Source organism: Chionomys nivalis, chromosome 19 (assembly GCF_950005125.1).
Source record: "Chionomys nivalis chromosome 19, mChiNiv1.1, whole genome shotgun sequence".
NCBI lineage: Eukaryota > Metazoa > Chordata > Mammalia > Rodentia > Cricetidae > Chionomys > Chionomys nivalis.
Genome location: NC_080104.1, coordinates 11,095,898 through 11,119,418, shown reverse-complemented (window position 1 = coordinate 11,119,418; position 23,521 = coordinate 11,095,898). Strand labels below are relative to the sequence as shown.

General features: G+C 44.0%; 1 protein-coding gene across 2 annotated transcripts in view; it reads right to left on the bottom strand.

The window, feature by feature from the left end:
- Nucleotides 1-21,876, bottom strand: part of Ubr2 (ubiquitin protein ligase E3 component n-recognin 2) — a 78,846-nt gene extending 56,970 nt beyond the window's left edge. For both annotated transcript variants that reach the window (XM_057794414.1, XM_057794415.1), the window contains exons 1-7: nucleotides 21,500-21,876; nucleotides 13,278-13,537; nucleotides 8,098-8,176; nucleotides 6,163-6,276; nucleotides 3,906-4,036; nucleotides 2,276-2,414; nucleotides 1,284-1,346 (exon numbers count right to left, since the gene is read on the bottom strand). In XM_057794414.1, coding sequence (XP_057650397.1) covers nucleotides 1,284-1,346; nucleotides 2,276-2,414; nucleotides 3,906-4,036; nucleotides 6,163-6,276; nucleotides 8,098-8,176; nucleotides 13,278-13,537; nucleotides 21,500-21,577 — 864 coding nt within the window. In that variant the 5' untranslated portion in view covers nucleotides 21,578-21,876. The remainder of the gene's footprint in view (nucleotides 1-1,283; nucleotides 1,347-2,275; nucleotides 2,415-3,905; nucleotides 4,037-6,162; nucleotides 6,277-8,097; nucleotides 8,177-13,277; nucleotides 13,538-21,499) is intronic.
- Between the last annotated feature and the right edge of the window lie 1,645 nt (nucleotides 21,877-23,521).

Below are 23,521 nucleotides of genomic sequence, written 5' to 3'. Positions count from 1 at the left end.
TGCCTCTGGAGGCCGATAGAGAGCATCAGATCCCCTTAACTAGCATAATGGACGGTTGTGAGCTGCCATGTGGGTGCTGGGATTTGAAGCTGGGTCGTCTACAACAGTAGCCAGTGCTCTTAAGCCCTGAGCCCTCTATGTCTCCAGTCTGAAGAACGCTTCATTTGGCAAGCTGAAACCTTGCACCCAGTGAACACGTGCCTGTCCCATCCTGAGCTGTCACTCTGCTCTCCCATCCTCACACAGGTGGAATCACACAAGGATTCATCCATTTTTTACTCATTTTACTTAACATCAGTCAAGAGTTACACACAGTGCCACACTTTTAAGTGTGGAGAGACATTCCACTGTACATGTATGCTACATTTTCTCTGTTCTCCTGTCAACAGACACTGGGTCCAATAAACTTCTCATTTACATGCATACCCAGAAACAAAACTCCTGCCTCATATGGTCATTCTATTTTTATTTCTAGGGGAACGGACATGCAGCTTCCCATAGCAGCTCCTGTCCTTTTACATTTCCATCAGCACAACACAAGGGTTTCAATTATCCTATACCGCCGCTGACTATTGTTCTGGATGGAAGTCACCCAGCAGGACTGAGGTATCCCCGTTAGGATGGAGTTCGTGTCTCCATGTTCTTATTGGTTATTTCCCTTTGTTAGAGAAATGTCTACACTTCTGAAACATATAATCTTACTTCCTTTTATTTCTCGTCCTCTCCGTACCCTATGTCCATAACCTACTTTTATACATACATGGCTTTGCGTATTTCCTCTGTAAACACATACACATCTGTGTCAGAAGATTTTTCCAAATCTGCTGTCTGTCTTTTGACTTTAAGTATGTAATATTTTGTTAAAAATTTGATGTGGCCAAAAATGTATGTAATTTCTTCCCTATTAGCAATCTTAAATAGCTTTGAGAGAACCATAATAATAATATGTTAAGAATCATAATCTTGGGGCTGGAGAGATGGCTCAGTGGTTAAGAGCATTGCCTGCCCTTCGAAAGGTCCTGAGTTCAATTCCCAGCAACCACATGGTGGCTCACAACCATCTGTAAAGAGGTCTGGCGCCCTCTTCTGGCCTTCAGGCATACACACAGACAGAACATTGTTTACATAATAAATAAATAAATATTAAAAAAAAGAATCATGATCTTTAAACACAATTTAGGTGACAGTGGGTTTCTAAAGGCAAACAAATGTCTTGATAAATGCTAAATAATAGAGAGTTTTAAGCTAATAAAAAATAACAGATATGTTTTTAAATCACTTACCACAATGACTGATTTCGCCTGATCACAGTACTGGAAGTCTCCGTATCGAACAGACCTACGCCCCTGTAAAGACATTTAAAACTAACTGTGAAGGCATTACATTCAGCGTGAGTAGCTTGTAATCAGTGAATATGCTTGAACATACAACCCGAGTCAGCCTTTAATATTTATGACATCTATTCTAGTCACCAATGGAAAACTAAAATTGTGCCAGGTGGTGGTGATGCATACCTTTAATCCTAGCACTCGGGAGGAAGAGGCAGGCAGATTTCTCTGAGTTCAAGGCCAGCCTGGTCTACAAAACGAGTTCCAGAACAGCCAGATATACACAGAGAAACTTTGTCTTGGAAAAAAAAAAAAAGACAAGACTAAAATTTTTCTTAGCTTGACTATTTGAACTACCAGTGTATGCATACACACACACACACACACACACACACACACACACACACACGGCAACAGAGCACTTATTCTAGCAGGCTTCTCAATTTCCATTCTCATGGTCCAGTGTTTCTAATGACTAAGCAGAACTAGGGCAACTGTACATTTCCTTTGAATGCTCTACCTGGTAATGGCTTAGTTTTAACAATATATATTTGGGCCAATAGTCAAACAAATTTGAAAAACAGCCTAGACACATATACTTTTACTAATTTTTCTATGCTAGTTAGTTTATCTGTAATAAAAGCTCTATTTCTTTAATCCTAGACGTTGGGAAGTAGAGGCATAAAGATCTTTCTAAGTTCAAGGCCAGTCTTGACAAGTTTCAGCAAGTTCCAGCCAGCTTGGACTAGAAAGTAAGACTCCCTTCTCAAAAAAAAAAAAAAAGTTAAATTTCGGGAAGCAGGAAGCAGAGGCAGTGGATCTCTGAGTTCAAGGACAGCCTCATCTACAGAGCTAGTTCCAGGACAGGCTACAAAGAGAAACTCTGTCTCAAAAAATAAATGAAAGAAACCAAAGAAATGTTAACTTTCTCATGATAAATTACTTACATCTCGATCGACTGTAGTTGCAAAGCCAATGGCTTCTTTCTGTGTACAGTTAACAGCTTTCTGAAGAGTATAAATGACTTGTTCATAGGTGTGAACCTCGTCATTAAACAGCATGCAATAGTAGGTGTCACTCTTCTCTCTGGGGAGAGAACGTTGACGTTAATGCAGTGTAAAGAGTGGGCATGAGCAGTAGCAGAAGGGAAACCAGCTCAAGTGCTGGCCAAAGGGCTCTGGAGGATGTAGGCTTGTAGCCAGATGGTAACTGATAAATGGCAAATATTAAAAGAGAAGCCCATCAGACTTCCACGTGTTGGTGGCCCTGGCCAGTTAAATGAAAATAAAGTCAAAACAACAAGAACAAAACCAAGACAAACAAAAGAAAAGCCAGGCGGTGGTGGTGCACACACCTTTAATCCCAGTACTTGGGAGGCAGAGGCAGGCAGATCTCGAGTCCTGGTCTACAAGAGTGAGTTCCAGGACAGCCAGGGCTACACAAAGAAACCCTGTCTTGAAAAACCAAAAACCAATCAACCAAACAAACAAACGAGAGAGAGGGAAGAAGGGAGGGAGGAAGGAAGAAAATCCACCCAATGCATAGCGGACAACCCCAATTATCGGCAACACATTGAAAAAGCAAAGAAGTCACTCTTTGATGATTGATGTCCAATTAGTCTGGTGACCTCCTCATGTCCAGTCTCCAGCCCAGCCACCCTCAGCTATGAACAAAGGTCCAATAAGCAGGGAGTGACATTTCAGAAAAGAGGTGGCTGTGTGAAGTGAGGGGCTAGCAGCCAGTCCTTTAACATAGCTGTGGCTGAATCCAGCTGTCTGCTCGCTAGTTTATGAACTCAACAGTGTAAATAAAAACGGCAGATGGACAATAAGATAGCACAATGCTGAATATATTTTATAATTAGAAGCAAAATGGCTAAAATTGCATTGAGCATTTCATAAAAACCCTAAACCCACTTACATAGAAGAGCTCATCCCCTGGCATCTTTCCAGCTTTATTAGATCATCAAAAGGAGAAGGCTAGTGGGCGTGGTGTGTACACCGTTAGTCCCGGCACTTTGGAGGAGAGGCAGGCAGGTCTCTGAGTTTGAGGGCAGCATGGCTACAAAGTGAGTTCAGGTCAGTCAGAGAAAGATAGCAAAGGACAGAGATGTCAGGGATCGTGTGGGTTCAGGGATAGAACTCATGTTGTCAGACCTGGAGGCAAGGCCCTCACTTGCTGAGCCATCTTGCTAGCTCTGTGTGACCTAACACTGCTACAAACCAATCATCCTAGGAAAACCTTCATTGATCAGCATACAAGCTGCAAAGCTGGAATATCAAAGTCAAGCTTCTGCTAAAATTCAATAATTTTTAAAAAGTTGCTGGGACAGCATGGTGGCCAAGCAGTTTAGGTTACTTGCTGCTCTCTAGCAACCTGAGTTCAGTCTCCAGGATCCACTTGGTAGCTAGAACCGACTCCTGCAGGTTCTCCTCTGACCTTTCAAGGCATATACAAATAAATGGGTGGCTAGATGCAGTAATAATTTTAAAAGAAAAGACTTATGTTCTCTCCTAGCTGTGTGAATGATGTTAAAATTTAGCAGGTCCCATACACACAAGGAACGGCCATACTTACTCCATCTCTAAGTCTGCAGGCAATTCGCTTTCTTTTTCCCAGGTCAGTATATCTACTGCGTATTGAAACATAATAGCAAAAATGTTGTAAGTTCTTGCTATCACATCTTCTGATAGATGCACGAGAGGATCCTTAGGGAGAACAGAAAACACAACTCCCTTAGTGTTTTGTTTTGTTTTTTGTCTTCCAACTCCAACTCTCAAACACAAGAAGGGTGACAGGTTTTGTTACATAACAAATTTAATCCTGTACATGTTACAAAACACAAAATTACAATTCCTAAAACGTTTTCTCCCCATGATCTCAATTTCAAATTAGTTGAGTCGAAACATTCAGACACTCAAATGCCTAATGCATATAACTAAGCATTGTGGAGCAGCACGGGAACACTAAACTCTAACCTCAAACCATCTTTCCAGTGTGTATGGGAAGCTTCAACTTGCAGAACTGAGTGAAGGTATTTGATGTCAATCCCTAGAGAGCCTACACAGTTGATGGAGAAAAACGACCCCTGCAAGGTGCTCTGACTGTCTGTGGTGCGCATGTGTGTGCACGCACATGTGTACAAGCACTCGCACTCTAAACAAATGCAAAAAAAACCATATAAAACAAGGAAAGACAATCAGTCATCCAATTTACATGGGAGAAAACATGTCATTCCCCATTTAAGACCTGGGAGAAGTTTCTTAAATTATCAAAGGAGATGTCACACAGTCTATTGTGGCTCTCAACAAACAGAAGTACCTGAACCCACTACCTTTCTGTTCATTCCTTCTGCCAAAGGGCCATGTGCATTTTTTAAAAAAGATTTATTTATTTATTTACATATTTATACAGTGCTCTGCCAGCATGCCAGAAAAGGGCACTAGATCTCATTATAGATGGTTGTGAACCATCATGTGGTTGCTAGGAATTGAACTTAGGACCTCTGGAAGAGCCAATGCTCTTAACCTCTGAGCCATCTCTCCAGCCCCCATGTGGAATTTTGGTGGGGCTTTTCTTAACTGTCACAGTGATGAGATATGCTAGTGCTGTTTAACACGACATATCCAATTGTCTATATGCCTGCTCAACACATTTTTTCCATAATCAGATAGTACTTGCAACACTGATCTTTTTAAAATTAGTTTTATTTTACTGGTATGATGTTTCGCCTGCAAGTGTTTCTTGCAGCACGTACTTGCCTGTGCTTTTGAGAGGCCAGAAGAGACTGTCAGATTCCCTGGAATGGGAGTTACAAATTGTTGGTAGTTATTATGTGAGTGCTGGGAACTGAACCTGGGTCCTCTAGAAGAGCAGCAAATGCTCTTAGCTGGGAGCTTTCTGCAGCCCTGCAACGGTCAATCTTGACTGGCAAGATGAGGGAATCTGGTATTGTCTAGGAGACATAAGTCTGGGTCTACGTATGAAGTTATTACAGAGCTTTAACTGAGAACGATGATCCACCCTCAAAGTCAGCAGCACCTTCTGACAGGAGCCAGCTGGAAGGAGGTCCCAGGCAGACCTCACTCCTGAGCAAGGATAGCTATAACTGCTGCCATCAAACTCCAGCCTCTGAAAAATTTGGCTTTCCAAAGTGAACTGAGCATTAGTGACTCTCCAGGAACTGCAGGGCTTCGGTGCCAACTGGGAATGCTGAGTCCTCCAGCTCTGTTGGCTGTTCTTAGTCTCTCCAGTGTGCAGATGGCCACCGCTGCACGAGCCGGTTCCTACAGTACAGGCCTAGATTCTAAATAAATTTCCCTTTGTAATGTCTCTGTCTCTGTTTCTACCTAATACAGTATTTATTACTTTTTTCTGTGTTTATGTGTGTGTGGTGTTTACTCTGTGTGCACATGTGTGTGGTGTGTTTATGTGTGTGTGTAGGTGTGATTGACTGCACATATGTACATGTGTAATCGTAGGCAGAAGTTAATCTCAGGTGTCTTTTTCTATCGATTTCTCCTTTGTGTTGAGGTGGGGTCTCTTGTGGAAGCTCAAGCTTAACAACCCTGCTAGTCTGGTTAGCTAGCCTGCCACAGGCAAGAGGGCCTGAGCTGTCCCCAGCATCCCTGTAAAGAGCTGGGCCCGATACAGCATGCACTAGGCAGGGTTCTCTGCAGCAACAGAATCCCTCACTGGAAAGGAGACAGGAGGATTCCCTGGAGCTCAATGGTCAGCTGTTGAGTCTCTGTCTCAAAAAGTAGGGTGGGAAGCAACAGAGCAAGACAACCAACATTAACCTCTGCCTGCACAACAACTCCGGGGGCATCTTTACCTCCTCTTCCACAACTTCAGGGCTGTGAGGCTCATGCTTTGGACAGTGAGGGCCCTCTTTCCACGCTTCGGTGTCGCCACAGTCACAGAAGCCTCCACCTCCCGATGTCGTCATCTTGAAGAAGAAAGACAGTTATCTGGTAAATATTCACTGGATGTCAGGTGATACATAATATCAAGTGCTAGGACAGAAAACTGCTTAAGTGTTCCTTGCTTTGAAGGGAAAAAAATAGCAAATAAAAGGGGCTGTCAATGTTTTCTTGCAAGTAAGCCTGTAGGTTTTTGACCGATTTCTAAAGAAAATGAGCTCCTTTGCTATAGTGGGGAGGGTTCAGGTATTTCAGAGAGGCTGTGTCTGCACACACTGCTTTCTTAATTAGGAGAACAAAGGACTGGGGAGGGTCCCCTGGGGTTCTGCTAGAGTGCTGCTGTCTATACTAATGATGCTGTAACACAGAAGGCTCAAGCAAACAATTTTTCTTCAACAACTCCTAAAATTCCGTTCCTTTAAAGGGTTGGTAAAAAGTGCTCATTGAAACTTCATCATCACCTGGAGGCTTCAGGAAATAGTCACACTTACTTAAGCCGCAGCAACTAGCTACTAAGTCTGGCAAGACAAAACCTACAGGCTAATTAATTGGTATACCAGTAGTAATTTTAAAAAACTACCACAAAAAAAGTTAGGAATGAGTTAATTCAGATACAACAAATTTTCGAATAAATGCAACTCTACTCTACCCAAAGCAAGCATTTGTATGCTCTGTATCAGAGCATAATCAGTGTCGTTCTGCATATTCTATTTATTCCCAGGAGATCAGATATGGGCAAGAAACATGGTAGGCCGCCACTTGGGAAACAGCTTGGTGTACACATGTGCTCGTTACCAAACACCAGACAGAGCAGTTGAAGGGTACCTGGGAGCGTCTCGCCAGCTTACAGAGTGTGTGTGTGTGTGTGTGTATGTGTGTGTGTGTGTGTGTACTGATATTCTATATATCCTTTCTGTTCTCTATTATCAAGACCTGGGCAGAGGGAATACCAACAACCATGGAAGAGCCCTGGTCCACCTGGGCTCTGGGATTAGGAATAGGACTGAAGCTCTTCCTACAGTCTATCCAGGGAGCATGCAAGGTTCCTCAAACAACAGTCCCTTCTCCACTTCCCACGCTCAGCAGAGGACAGGGCAGGTCTGGGGAGAGCCTCAAATAAAATTATCAAGAGTCTTAAGGGCTGGAGGTGGGCCCTGAATGTCAGAGGAATATAGGCCTCTTTAATAATCATTTAAAATACCAGATCAATCTAGCGGACAGCTAGCACAGAAGATCCAGTTTTTATGTTATCTTTCTTAAATCTTTGAGTTCCAAGAAGTGTAGGCTTGTAACTCCTTTCTATACTGAACACCTCTACCCCTCTCCTTCTCCCTCCCCCGGGACGAAACCCAGGGCTTTACCCATGCTTAGCAAAGCCCTTTCTATACTGAACACCTCCCCTTTCCTTCTGGGAATAGAACTCAGGGCTTTGTCTATGCTTGGAAAATACTATACTAACAGCTACATTTCCTAAAAACAAAAACAAAATCCCACAATTTGGAAACCATTCTCTCCCCCCCACCCTTACCTCTAAATCTTTTGGTTTTGAAATGAGAATTGGTTTGGAGGCTCTAGCAAGGGGCTCACTGCTCACATCCCTTCACTGCAGATTGGCCCTGCCCTTGGGCCTGAGCATGCAGCTTTAGGAGGGAGTCCAAGTGGAGCAGTAAGGGAGGAAGGGAATGTCCACGTAGCCAGCCAGGGCAGCAAATCAACCATGGTGAGCAATGGGGTGACAGACATTGTAGCCAGCTTGCCCTCACAGCCATTAGATCTTTAAAATGAGACAAAAGGTACCTAGTATAAAATTCAATACTGTGTGTGGTTGCCATTTGTGCATTACTGACCCTGTATCGATGGTCTCTGTGGATACTTCCCAAAAAGCACTCCATGCATAAAACACAGGTAGGGTCAACTGCACAATCCCTGTCAAGTTAAAGAAAAAGAGAATGAATAAATATGGGTATCAAAAATTAATCCTCTCCCTCAATATCAGAACCATTCTGGAAGTGTCAAAATAGGAGGTGCTAGTCCCCAAATCTGCAGCTCTCTGCTCAATGAAATCATCCATGTTTTCATGCTGGAGTATATGAGGGAGCCTTTCAGCACAGCCTTGACCAGAATTGTCTGTCCACTGCTCCACAGGTTTGGGAAGACTTGATCTAGTGAGCTAATGCACCCTGCAGCCACAGCTTACAACCTTCTATTGAAGTGGCATCTAAAATGAAGGTCGGGCGTGAGTACTGAACTCCTGTTGTTAGACAGTAGCACTTTTCTTTTTGTTTTGAGACAGATTTCACTATGTAGACCAGGCTGGCTTTGAACGCACACAGATCTGCCTGCCTCTGCCTCTGGAGTGCCGGGAATAAACATATGCACCACCATGCCAGGGCAGATGTCTTGCATATTAAGCCAACAACTGCCCTATGACTAACTGGGTTCAAGAGTGAAGTGTCTGAGGCTGCAAAAGCCCAGAATGGGAGAATTGTTGTATGCTTAATCTGAAGAACATTCTCAAAAGGTTGAAAATAAATACCATTGAACAAGAATTGGAAATATACAACTAATAGCAATATTGAAGGAACTTAAAGAGCAGTAAAATGTCACTTTCAACTGTTCCCTGTATTTTGAACAGCAGCACAGGTCTCTGACAGTATATGTTTGAGGCACTAAATAGATAAATATTCCACATCTGCAACTGGGAAACAGCAGCTCATAGAGCAGTCTAACCTGGGATAATGGAGATGTGGGTGCAGGCCAAGTCCATGGTTCTGAGTTACCAACATCTCCTTCTGCAGCCCAAGCACGCTGTCTATGCACTAAACTTCCATGTACTTTGTGGTAACAGAGAGTAGTGCCACAATGCAACTTGATTTTCTACTAAGAGTTAAATTACATGGAGGCTAGCTGCTGATGCAACCTCAGAGCTATGTTGCAGCAGGCCTCCCTTGACTGCTACACACAGCACCGCCCCAAAGAGGCTGGGACCAACATGGTCAGCAGAGACGACTGCTGGCCTTGCTCCAGCAGCACGGCTTCTCCGTACCCTCGGTCTCACAGCACCACTGCTCCCATCACTACCTGACACACCTGAAAACCCCATGTGAGGACAGAGAGTGGACCCATTAGAATAGTTCACCCTAACTGATGAATAATCCTTTCCTCCATTTAGTCTGTCCACACGACAAGCTGTCTAAAACCCCAGCAACACAATTCTCTCTAGAAGCCTGCATGCCCTACTTGTGCTCTGTAATAAATTAATCAAAAGTACTTTGGCCTCAGAATTTTTTTTCTAAGGGGTGACAGAAAACCCAGGACACAGGGTAGAGGTTTTGTTTTGTTTCTCGATCTCAGGGACTCCCTAGCCTTTACCAGGGACGAGTCCCAAAAGCAGCTGCCACATGTCTGAGTTTCAGTGCCCACAAGAAAAGACCATTAAAAAAACAAAAGAATACTCATAAACTTTTATTACCATCAACTCATGTAATATTTATTTATTCACGTGTTTGAGTGCGCATGCCTATGTACCACAATTCTCTCTCTCCTTCCACCACGTGGGTCCTGGGATTTAACTCAGGTATGAGGCTTGCTGAAAAACACCCTTAACTGCTCAGCCATCTTGCCAGCATATCATATGTTTTCAAATATTTATTTTCAGTATTTAACTTTTATGTATTTCTGTGTATGTGCACATGAGTGCAGGTGCCTGCATAGGGCAGAGGTGAGTTAGAACTGCTACAACTGAGGATACCAGTAGCTTCAAGATGACTAACATGGATGCTGGGAACAGAACTTGGGACCTCTGCCGAGCCAATCTCCAGCCACCATCATATATTTTTAACAACAAAGTACAGGTCTAAGCATTTAAATTTAGCTGCATGAAAAAAAAATACAAAAACAGCCCATTTTCCCACATTTTATTATATACGAGTGAAAAACCCCTAACATTCTGGCATGTAAGAATAAAAGAAAGGGCTTTCCAGGCAGAGGCCTGGTGTGACATGACACAGATGCTCTGGCTCGTGCTTCCTAGCGGCTGGAATAACCCTGAGGTGCTCCAGGCCTTAGAAAGCAAACTCCTTCTGACCTTCTGCTGCCTTTCTCTTTCCTTTGCCCTTCTCTAAGTCATGTGACCAGAACTGAACTACTTGTGAGTCACCCCAGCCTTTCTGTCTTGAAGACAGCCATAGAGAAACCCTCACAGAGTAGCTCCTAAGTGGATCCTAATGGAGATTCCAGGAACGGTCCTGCCACAAACCACCAAAAGGAATGCTCAAGGCCAAGAAGAATCCATACAGACAGGTTTTGTGGATTTTCCCAGTCTACTATGAGCATTAGGGCTTACCCTTTTTTTGTCCAATCACATTGCCACATGACTGAGCTTCACCCATGCTCCATAAAAACCAGAAAGGACACAGCATGGAGAGCTTCCAGAATGCTCAACACCTGGGGGGAGCCACACCCAGAGGGCACAGAAGGTTCTCCAAGATCTTGCCCTGTATATTCCTTCATCTGTATCCTTTGCAAAATGCTTTATAGTAGCCCAAGAAATACAATTCCTTGTGGCAAATTAATCAAACCCAAGGAGAGAGTCATAGGAATCCCAATTGCAAATCAACCCATCCTGAAAAATGGGGTTTTCAGAATTGGGTGGGAGGGGTCAGAAAGAACCCTGAGGGGCTGGGCAAGAACTGGAGAAATCACCATAGACCCCAGATATATCTATTTTAGTGCTTGGACAGTGATGGACTACAGACCACAAGAGGGTCTAGAAGTGCTAACACCTCAAAGCAATGAGCACAGCTGCCATCCAGCCGCTATCCTACTGCTAAACACTATTCCTGACTCAGAAAACCATTTCTAGGGAAAACGATTGATCTCAAGGCAGACAGGGAGAAATCTACGATGTCACCGAGTCATCTTTTTTGTTTTTCAGACAGGGTTTCTCTGTGTAGTCTTGACTGTCCTGGAACTCTCTAGACCAGGATTGCCTTGAACTTGCAGAGATCCACCTGCCTTTGTCTCCTGAGTACTGGGATTAAAGGTGTGTTACCAATGCCCAGCAATCTTGTGCCAGAAACTAAGTAAGCCCTCCGAGAACACTAGCAGCATAAAAAAAGAGCAAACAGTGGCAAAAACTCCTATTGTGTGAAATTAGGACACAGTGGCTAAGTGAAAAAAAAACAAAATGGTGCTGGATCAATGGCTCCTTCAATCCCCAGGACCCTTGCAAAGGTGGACGGAGAAAAGAGCCTCCACAAAGCTGGCACTTTAGCCTTGACGTATGTGCCTCAGCTGTTATGGTCATGGATCAATACATCTCAGGTTCAAGTCCTAGCACTGCAAAAATATCAAAACAAAACAAAACAAAACAAAAGACACTCAAAGCTTCAGAGGAAAGGACAGCTAACACCATGAAAGTGCTTTCCCACAGAACTCTTCATTACTTGGGGTGGGAGTGACTTTATAGCAGAAACAGCTTGCGGACAGCACTGTCATCAAGGATCAATGGGACCACAGGCCACACACCAGGCTTGGATTCATCATCTCTGGGGCAATCTGGCCAAAGGTACAAGGTCTATTTACCAGACAAATCCAACTTGAAGGGCATTTCAAAAATAATTAGTTTGTAATCTTCAAAAGTATCAAGATCATAAAAAGAAAATCAAGTAGACTGGGGTAAAATTCAGACTTTAGATTTAAAGACACACAAATGTGTGTATCTTCTGGGTGGAGAACACCGTATCTGTGAATCACAAGGTTGAACTCCATCTACTCCCCAAGCAGCAGCAGCATGCTCAGAGAGGTCTTTATAATGCCAAGAACTCGCTCTACAGCACTTCACTGTACAGTACGATCAGAAGTGATAATCTGACCACACTGATAAGGAAAAACTAACATGGAAAACCAGATTCCTTAATTAGCTTAATTTAAATCTTACAACAAAATGTTTCTTAAAAGTTGAACAACGTCTCTATCGACAGTATATCCACACGACGGCATACTCTTTAGCTGTGTAAACTGAATGGAAAGACGCTAAACTTTTAGAAAATTTAGTTCTGTGTACATACTTGTTTTGAGACAGGGCTCCTCTATGTAGCCATGCCTGTCCTGGAACTCACTCTGTAGACCAGGCTGGCCTCGAACTCACAGAGATCTGCCTGCCTCTGCCTCCCGAGTGCTGGAAGTGTGCATCACCACACCTGACTTACATATTTCTTTTCATTACATTAATTTATTTTGTGTGCATGGTCACATGTATATGGGCTTTTGAGTGGTCTCTGGGATCACACTCTCATCAAGAAGCTTAGCAGAAGCTGCCATTACCAACTGAGCCATCTTGCCAGCCTATGTTTGCACATACGGCTAAGATAGTCTTGTACATCTGTGTATACGCATGCGTGCATGATGCCTAGTATGCACAGAGAATTTCTGGACGGACAGAGTGTTAAGCAGTGATAATCAGCACAGGAAGTGAGAAGGGGTCAGGGCACGTTCTTCTGTCTTCTCTCACAGACTCAATTCCACCAATCTTTTAAGGTCATCTTGTATTAGTGAGCCCATACAGCAAACATACCCTAATTTCCACCACCCCCAATTAAAAAGAACTCCTTGGAGAAATGACAGATTCTCCATATAGGTCACAGCAAATACAGAAAGCTGTGGGCATCTCATCATGCCAGAAAGGGAAGCAGCACCCCAAAGCTAATGAAGGCAGAGGAGAGAAACAAAGGAGCCAGTGTGTGGTTCCACAGTCAACTCCGGAACAATGTGAGCATCAAAAAGAATCATTGTAAGCAAGATGTATCAGGAAGTAACAGGCCAGGACAGAGATGGAAGTTACTCAGGGCCTTCTCCTGTGCTGCTGACAGCCTGGCTCTTGATCTGGAAAACCATTTCATGACTATTTGCTCCTAAATCAGTTAATTAAACTGTATGTATTGGTGGTGCGTACTTTTAAATGTATAGGTTTCATAATTTGGAAATAAAAATCTGAAGGTTTCAGAGAAGAACTGTCGTATTTTACCTGCAAGAGTACGTGGGCTCGCCTACTTTAAACACTCGGCCACAGAGATGAGAAGGCTTGTTCGCCTGTTCAAGCTTCGGAAAGCCCAGGGCAGGGTCCTCACCACAGATGTACCATTCCATTGGCCCCAACAAGATGTGCTGTGCGAGTGTGTCTTCCTTCTGGGGGTAAGGGTTGGGACCCCGGCAGTAGATTTTGGGCACACAGTGGGCTAAATGCTGGTATACTTCTCTGGTGAGGTCAGTTGCTTGTAGCCATTTCTTAAAAAAAAAAAAAAAAAAAAAAAGTTTTAAATAAGGTCAACTGAGTACTAATTCGAGCAATTATACCCAACTTCCTTTTTGGTAAAAATATGATAATAATAACAGTATTTTGTTTATATTGTTATACATTAAAATTTTAATCCGGGTCAGCAAGATGGGTAAAAGTGCTTGCCTGATGACTTCATTTCAATCCCCAGGACCCTCATAAAGGTTCTCGTTCTCTCTCTCTCTTTCTCTCTCTCTCTCTCTCTCTCTCTCTCTCTCTCTCTCTCACACACACACACACACACACACACCTTATTCAAACCACAGCTGTTGTGTTCATTTGACTTCTAATGCTTTGCTCGAAAAATGTTATTCCAATTGTGAGAGGGATTTTCATGTCAGGGATGAACGGATGGATAGACGGTGTGTGTGTGTGTGTAGTCTCTCATGAATATTATCCTACAAGAGCCTGGCCTATTGACTATGGCTTCTTTCTCTGACCAGCTTCTCTCTCTAAATCCTTTCCCCTTAGCTCTCCCTACTAAATCCAAATAGAAAACCAAAAACCAAACACACTTCCCTTTTCTGGGCCCCGACTTTGCTCCCACCTACTCATACACCTGGATATCTCACAAGTTGCCCCAACTGAACCCCTACCTCCCTCCGCCATCCGAATCCGTTACTCCTTTCTCCACGTTTGCTCTGCTCCACTCAACATGGTCACTTTGTCTTCACTGTCACACAGGTACCAAAAACTCTCCTGCACCCACTCATTTCTCTCTAGAGAACCCTCATTCCGTTGCAGGAGCAGCATGGCCATGGACTTCCTGGGGTCCCCACCAGCTTTGTTCCTCTGCAAATTTTTTTTTCTTTTTTGAGACAGGGTTTCTTTGTGGTTTTGGTTCCTGTCCTGGAACTAGCTCTTGTAGACCAGGCTGGTCTTGAACTCACAGAGATCCGCCTGCCTCTGCCTCCCAAGTGCTGGGATTAAAGGCGTGCGCCACCACCGCCCGGCTCCTCTGCAAATTTTTCTAACCTCACTACTGGGGTAATTTTTGACAAATACCCACTTGAACATAAGTCTACAGCTGAACCCACTGAGCCCAGGGTAAGACCCCTGGAAGCACTCCCTCGCCCTTCCTCTCTCCTCCTCTCCTTTCTGGCCTTTCTGCCACACATGCCATCGCTCTCTTAAACTTCTTTGTGCCATATTGGCTCTAAGCCAAGAAAAAGAAACCTCACAACATGAAATAAAGGGACCATTTCTGCTACAATGCAGCTAAGTGAACTGCTAACACAACTCACAAACCCAGGTTTACTTAGGATGCGATCAGAGTCTTGTTAAGAAAGCCTTCTACTTTCCAGTCTTACTTAAAAGCATTTTTCAGTAGGAGACAGTGTTGGACTCTAGAGTCCAACAACAGGACAAGGAAGAACAAATTGTAGCTGGGCAGTGGTAATGCATACCTTTAATCCACTCGAGAGGCAGAGGCAGGCAGATCTCTTTGAGTTCTAGGCCAGCCAGGACTGTTACATAGAGAAACTGTGTCCTGAAAAACCAAATAAATAAATACTCACTTAAAAAATAAATTCAGGGGCTGGAGAGATAGCTGAGAGAGTAAAAACATGTACTGCTCTTCCAGAGGACCAGAGTTTGTCCCCAGCACCCATCTACAACTCGGGATCCAGCATAAGGGATCCAGCACTCTCTTTTGGACATTATGGGTACCTGCACTCATGTGAGCATAGTCTCTTACACACACACATATTTTAAAATAAAGTGAAAATTGGAGGGGGATATCAGGGGCTCACTCTATAGCCCTGGCTAGCCCAGAACTCCCTATGTAGATCAGGAACTCATAGGAATCCACGTGCCTCCACCACCTGAGTGCTGTGATTAAAAGCATGCGGCACCAAATCTGGCCAGAAATGTCCTGAATAAATAGATTTTTCAAAAAAGAGAGGACTGGAGATATAGTTTGGGGTAGAACACTTGCGTAGCATGAGCAAGACCTGCACTTACACTCCACTATGGTCAGAAAGCAAGCACAAGAGAGTGAATGGAAATCCAGCACTTGGAAGGCAGAGGCCAGCAGATCTCTATGAGTTCAAGGCCAGCCTGTCTATAAAGCAAGTTTCAGGACAGCCTGGGATGATAAACCCTGGGGAGACAGAGAAAGAAGAGAGAAAGAGAGAGACAGAGACATAGAGACAGTCAAAAATAGGTTTCTCTGTGTAGCTTTGGAGCTTGTCCTGGAACTTGTTTTCATAGCCCAGGCTGGCCTCGAACCCACAAGAGATCCACCTGCCTCTCCCTCCAAGTGCCTGGATTAAAGGCAGGCGTAGCCACCACCTAGACAAAAACATTAATTAAAAAAAAAAAAAAAGATTAAGTTTAAAATGGTGAAACAGGTGGGGGAATGGGAGCATGCCTGTAATCCCAGCATTTGGGATGTGGAAGCAGGAATATCATAAATTCATGTCATCTTCAGCTACTTTGGGAATGAAAATTAGCTGGAGCCACATGGAATTCTGTTTTAAAAGAATAAAGAAAAAAATTAGTTTTCCGTATTTCATGCTCCCATTTCTCCTAAAGTCTCACTTTTGAAGAATTGTAATCGAGAATAAGGTAGTTCTTAGAAGAAATTATGTAGTATTCATTGTGGCTCCATCAACAGATGGATCAAATCTGCCCATAAAGTTTCTCCAATAAAAAAGAAGCTTCGACTGGAGAAGGTGCAGTAGGGCAGAGTACCTGACTCCAGCCAGTCCCCAGCACTCACCGCAGCTTACAACCACCTGCAATTCTAGATCCAGGGAATCTGATGACCTTTTTGGCCTCGTGAGGGCATCTGCACACATGCGCACAGACCCATGAACACATACATACACACAACTAAAAATTAAAAATAATATTTTTTCTTTTATTTATTTTAGATATTTATTTATTGTGTATACAATATTCTTTCTGCGTGTATGCCTGCAGGCCAGAAGAGGGCACCAGAACTCATATTACAGATGGTTGTGAGCCACTATGTGGTTGCTGGGAATTGAACTCAGGACCTTTGGAAGAGCAGGCAATGCTCTTAACCGCTGAGCCATCTCTCCAGCCCCCTAAAAATAAATCTTAAGGAAAGAAAAAAGTTAAGGCTATTATTCTTACACAAGGCATGTCATTAGTAAAACAAATATCTAATTTTAAGTATCTTTTTATTATGTGCTATTACTTCAAAACCTAGCTAAGAAGGCTGACATATGTTCCCCATCGCTTAGAAGTATACTACCGGGGCTGGCGATGTAGTTCAGTAGTACAGAACTCATAAGGCCCCAGGTACTGATACTGCCGAAATAAGTAAACAAATAAAAAGTTTATTACTGTTGTGTGAAATATTAAAAGCCACCTAAGACATTTGGACTCTATTACAGGCATCTTAATCTGATTAAACTTAACATGTATCATTATATAAAGCAGAAAAAACTTAGGACTGTCTCTCACAATGACTGCTCACATATTTCTCAACAGAATGAAATGAGCAGCTTTTCATACCCATTCTCCCCTGCTAAATGCAGCTGAGTCTTTCATGTGAAACATTGCTGCATTTGACTGTACTTTAATTTGTCCTTATTTCAGAAACATGGACTGGATGGAGCATTTACTATCTTATAAGTAAGTCCCCATCAATAAGTAAAGGAACTGTCCCCTCATTCCACTAAAGTAAACATGCTATGACAACATTTCCAGCTTTCCTGTCATTGAATGTTCAATCTGAGCCTTGAGATTGAGAACATACATAAAACAGAAACACACAAACAAATCCCTAGAGGTTAGCTTCCTTTGCTACTGCATCTAAGTATTCTATAGCCAATTAAAGCTGCATCCTTCAAGCATATCTGATTTGCTTTCGAACAAGGCTATGCAGCAGCAATCCCTACTAGTAAAATGTAGTACAGAATTGGGGGGAAACTACAATAAGCCGGTAGGTAGAAAAATACAGAAATGGGCAAAAGCTCGTGGCAAGTGCTCAGCATCAAGACCACGGAAGAAATGCAAATCCAACTCATGAGAAAGCACTTCATACCTAACACAAGGGCAATGATCAGGAAGACAGACAGTGCTGGCAACTGTGCAGAAAGCTAGGAGCCTCCTGCACTGCTGACAGAATAAAAATGCTGCAGCACTTTGGATACAGGCTGGCAGTTCCTCAAAAGAGTTATTACCATATGACCCAGCAGTTCCACTCCTAGGGACATGGCCAGGAGAAATCAAAGTATGCACACACAAATCTCTACACAAATATTCACAATAGCCCATTCCGGATATCCAAAAAGCATCAAAGCCCAAATATCTAACCATTCATGAATGGATAAAACTATATCCATTCATGTGCTATATCCATCTGTACAAGGGGCTATTGTTTGGTAATGAAAAGGAATGAAGTATCAATGCATTCTACAACACTAATGAACATTTGTGAAAAGAAAAATTGTAAAATATATTGTATGGTCCCATTTATACGAGATGTTCAGAATAAACGAATCTATGGAGACAGAAAATAGATTAGCAATTGTTTACAGTTTGGAGATCTGAGGGGGGGACATATTCCTTTAGGGAATGATGAAAAGATTATAAAAGGGAAGTCATGGTCATACAACTCTAGTGTGCTCTGCCTCCCTCAGACTATTTACAATGCAAAAGCCAGAAATAATCAACGCATCACAAAACTCTACACAAAATCTCTATAATGAGTGCTGGCAAGATGGCCCATTGGTTAAAGGAGCTTGCTTGACAAGTCTGGTAACCTGTGTTTAATTCCCACATAAAGATGGAAGGGGAGAACAGACTCCACATGATGTTCTAGGACGACCTCAAGAGTGCTTGGCATGCACTCTTCGCATACATACACACAAACACAGAAATTCAAGTTCATGAAAGAAACTTTTGAAATTTCTCATTTGCTGTGTGTGCGTGCGTGCACGATGCCTCAGGAGGAGCATCAGAATCCTCCTCAATTTCTCACCGCCTTATTTTAAACAAGACTCAGAATCTGGAGTGCACTGACTCAGCCAGACTAGCTTGCTAGCAAGCCCCAGGCATCCTCTTGTCTCCTGCTCCCCCATGCTGGGATCACAGGCACACACCACTGTGCCTAACTTTCTCTGTGGGTGCTGGTGAGAGAACACAAGCCCTCATGACTGCATGAAGAGTATTTGACTGAATGAGGCATCTACCGAGCTCCAAATTTCCTTTCTTTTTGGAGCCAAGGATCCCCTATATAACATAGGCTGGACTGGCACTTCCAAATGATTCTGCTGTCTCAGTCTCTGAGAGCTGGGAGCGCACCACCCAACACAGCTTAGATTTTTTTTGGGGGGGGAGGAGAAATATGTATACTTCCAAAACGGTAATCTCCCATTAGAACATACTGGAATAATCATGCTTGAATCAATTCTACTGAGAGAAGACTGACACCAGCTGGCTTCTGCGATCCTCTAGCGTCACAAGTGTGGAGTCAGTTTAGCTGAAATGGATGCAGTAGACAATCTTCCTTCTAATACATTGTGTCAACAGTGTTGAAGACTTGGTGGTACTCAGAGGCCAGGTGTGGTGTCACATGCCTGCCATCCAGCATACAGGAGGCTAAGGCAGGGAGATTCTGAGTTCAAGGCTCGCCTGGGACACACAGGAAGCCCATTTCAAAATAACGACACAAAAGGCATCAGTATTTATCAAGTTAAAGTGGGATTGGTCTTGGAATATTATCAATCACAGAGGTCAACATTCTGAAACAATTACTTTAAAAATTTCTTTTTGAGATAGGCTTTTATTTATGGCCCTGACTGGCCTGGAACTCTATTCCAACCAGGCTGTCCTCAAACTGGCATCCACCTGCCTCTGCCTCAGAAGTGCTGGAATTAAAGATGTGCATCACTACACCTGACTAAAATTTACTTTTAACCAAAGAGAAAACGTGCATTGATTTCAGCTGTGGTTAAGGGCCACGCTGGAGCCTGAGGCTGAAAGGACAGTGGTAAGTATTTAGTGTCCTGATTAAAGAGACCCAGGAAGCCCCTCTAGGGGCTGGGGGAGCAGGCATCGCTTCTATGTGCATCTGCTCTGTCTGAAGGGCTTCTCTTGGCCGCCACACTACATTTCCTCAAGTTTAATTTCATAAATCTACCCAAGAAAGCCACTGAAAAGTCAACTTAGCAGAAAGTAGTGTGAGCTCAGGCATGAGATCTTCACAAACTCAAATAAGCACAATAAGGGTCTGTTGGGGCTGGAGATGGCTCAGCAGTTAAGAGCACATACTTCACCCAGCACCCACACTGGGCATTCAATGCCTGCGGCCAGGGTGCAGACATCTACACTCGTATGCACATAGCTGACACAGACATATACAAGTACACATAACTAGAAGTAAATTTTTTAAAAGGTTTGTTGCATTTCCCTTGTTTTAGTCCACTTTATTTGCTTGAAAACTTTACCACTTAAGAGCTGGGAGCAACAGCCTCCACAGAGGTTTTCTAAATGGCTTCCTCAGGAACCTCAACAAACTGAGGATTCTCTCATCAGTTTTAGAACGGGCTAACACAGTGTCATGAGCCAACAGATGCAAAAATTCAGAGGGAGAGAAAAAAAAAAAACCAAACCACCCACTATTCTGACAAACAGATTTGACAACATTAGAAAAGGATACCAAGTCAGTGTTGTTATTTTCCTCTTATAGCAGGGTTTTAATTTTCTTTTCCAAATATCTTTGACAAATCAAAGGCAGATGGGGGCTGAAAATCCTTGGGTTGTGCAATTTCACACAGAAAGTTCATGAAAACAAGCTGCACACCTTAGTCTTACAAAAAAATTTACAAAACTTGGAAAGACAATGTATTTTTAAAAAACTCTCCTCTCTCACTTCCACCTGAACTTCCTTGGTCTCATCAACCCAATTCAAACCCTCAACAGCCTTACATCCCAAATACTGTCCCCAGCATGCAGTGTGCTGATGAAGATTCAGTCCCTATCTTTTTCATCTGGAGGTCTTAGAGACTGGGCTCCAATTGTTTGAGCCATTCGCGGTCACTGTGGACAATCTGTTCCGATAGGTGTCCCCTGCCCTCACTGGCAAAGGACGACACTGAATGTGTTGAAGTCGTTGTCTTTATAATTTTGCTACTTATATCAGCACTGTTCCTATTACATTTCTAGTGCTCACTGAGTTTGAATGGCTTAAGTTTAGGGCCCAAGGGCTGCTGATACACTGTGATCAACTATCATTAATGAGCTTGCATCTGTTAACCAAAGCGGCTTTCTCAAAGTTATATAACCTTTGTTGTTCTCCGTCCAACTTTTCCCAACTTCTAGAAAAATGTTTTTTTTTTTTTTTAAAAAAACCCTCCCAGTCTCAAATGCTCAACAAACGCATCAAGACGGTACCTCGCACAGCAGCACCAGTGTTGCCATATAACTAAATAAACAAGGGCAAAAGAACTAAAAAAAAAAAAAAAAAAGCATTGAGGGGGCCTGTGGGGCTCGCAGCTCCAGCAACAAAGTTGGCGAGGACAACAAGCCTCAGCACAGACACTGATCTGTCTAGCCCAAGAAATGGAATCAGAAGATAAAGTAGGGCTACCGTACGACAACGCTAGGAAGCGGCTCGCTCCCTCCCTCCCATCTTCCAACAGCCGGCAGAAAGGGCAAAGGCCCAAGTGTTGTAGACTTAATGGGTGGATGAGGGTAAAGAGGGATAACGAAAGCGCCTTGGTCGAGTCGCCAGGTACAAGGGGGTCTAGGGACCTCCTAGCACGGAAGGCGCGGAGCAGGCTCGATGGCCTCCTGGGTCTTTTCCCTACAGGACAGGGCCAGCACGGCTGTTACCCGAAGTCAGAGGCGCGCTTCGGGATTTCCAGGACTCTGTTCCACCCCCCGGGCGCGGCCTGCGAGGGCCGGACGTAGCCCTCCCGGGTTCCCGCACTCACCCCTGCGATCTCTTCAGCAGAACATTCCAGCAAACTGCGGTCGATGGCCTGCACCTCGGACTCCAGCTCCGACGCCATCTTCTCTTCTTCTCTCCTCCCCGGGCTCTCTGGCCGCTGTCGCCTCTCCCCGGACCTCAGCTTCGCTTCTGCTCCCGCAGCCGCGACCGTCGCCTCTGTCCCGGGGCGTCAGTCCCGGGGCGTCCTCGCGGCCGCGAGCCGAGCCGCTCAAGGAGCAAAGCGGGACGCGAACCTGCAGCGGGGACGGCGGTCGCTTGCGCGCGCGCCCGGGCTCAGCGCCCAGAAGTCAAGTCGCCGCCTTGCCCGTGACCCGGGGAAGGACACCGAGAACCCCAGGCCTGGCACTCCGGATGGCCACTACCGCGTTCAATGCAAGGAGAGGGGCAAAAACACCCAGGCGGGGGAGGAGAGCATTCTGGGTACTGTAGTCGCTCCCTGCGCGGCCAGGGAGCCGAGTGAAGCCTCTAAAAAAAGGGGCCGCGAGCGAGCATCATGGGAGTTGTAGTACATCCCCCTGGCGGAAGCCTGGCAAACGACAATTTAGAATCCGTGAAAGGGACTTTGACGCCAGAAGAGTGAAATAACGTGTGAACTGTCGTTTTAGTCTCTCAATCCCATTTATTCTTGTCATTTTTAAAAAATCTCCCTAGCACCAAGAACCGTTCCTGGCACGATAGACACTCAGCTGTCTGTCAAAAGCCTGGTGTCTGACAAGCCCTCAATTGTCAAAAGAATGAATGAACCACGCGTTCTATTCCTGAGGTTCTAATGCCTTGTCATCCTTACAGTAGTCAATCGAGGTATATTTAGTACCGAGGTTTTGAAAAGTTTTAAAAAATATTTTTTTAAAACTTCTCAAGCAATTTAATTTATGACCTCTGCTTGAGTTTTTTTTTTTTTTTTTTTTTTTTTTTTTTTTTTTTTCTCCAAATCTTGAAGCAAAAGAAAAGTAGTCTAAAGAGCCCACTGAAAGACCCACTCTCGGGTTCCGGGAGAGGCGCCCTGGGAGTGCGCGCTTACTTCCGCGTCCAACCCGGCTGCGTCCTGAGGCTGCGTGGAGGGAGAGCCGGGGCGTAGAGACGGTACTGCCATTGTTTTTGCAGTTTTTCAAAGGTTGAAGGGGAAAAACAAACCACAACAACAGCAACAAATTTTAAGGTCCAATGGCAGTTCACAAGGCATTAGAAGAGGTACTGGATATTTTCCAGCTGCGTTGCTTTAAGATTATACTGACTGCACCTGAGGGTTTCGCCATCGTTTTTCTCTAAAAGCAGATTGATTAGGGGCGTGTATATACTGAGTACTGTATTTGAATACCTTTTAAATTATCGTCGTGGAGAAGTTAAGGCTCTCACGGATGACCTGACTCTAGTTGCCCTGTAGGAAGAGGCTGATTTTTTTTTTTATTGGAGTTGTTAGGGCTAGCTCTTGGAGCCTGGCAGCACTAACAAGCTAGTCTTGGGTATTTGACTTTAACAGGACAGTTAGAGAGATAGGAAATAGTGAAAAAGCAGAGAAGGAAGATTTTTCGATATAGCCACATTGGGAAGAGTGACCCTATATCCCGCCGACCCCCCCTGCCCACTCTGACATGAGGTTTAGGTGTAAGCAGAGGGCAGTCCTCGTCAACATGTGGTCCCAATCCATCACTGATCCATCATTGTCTTGATCCCAGCCTCTCCTGCAAGGTGGTGCTCTGACAAGTTATAGAAACTGTAAGAAATCTCTTCTGGGAGATAAGCTCTGGTTGATACCAGACTCCTATTCCCTGGGGTCTTTTGTTTTAACAGCCTGAGCGAAAGGGAGGAGCACAAATGCATCATCAGCATCATGACCTCATATGTGCCGGGCCTGAAGAAAATAATGGATGCCTTTGACTGACGCTAGGGAATGAAAAGGCATTAGCCACCTGGGTTGGGCCCTGGAAGAGCAGCTGAGGTGGTCTGAATGAGACCGGCTCCTGGAGGGGCTTATATATTTGAATGCTTGGTCCCCGGTGGGTGG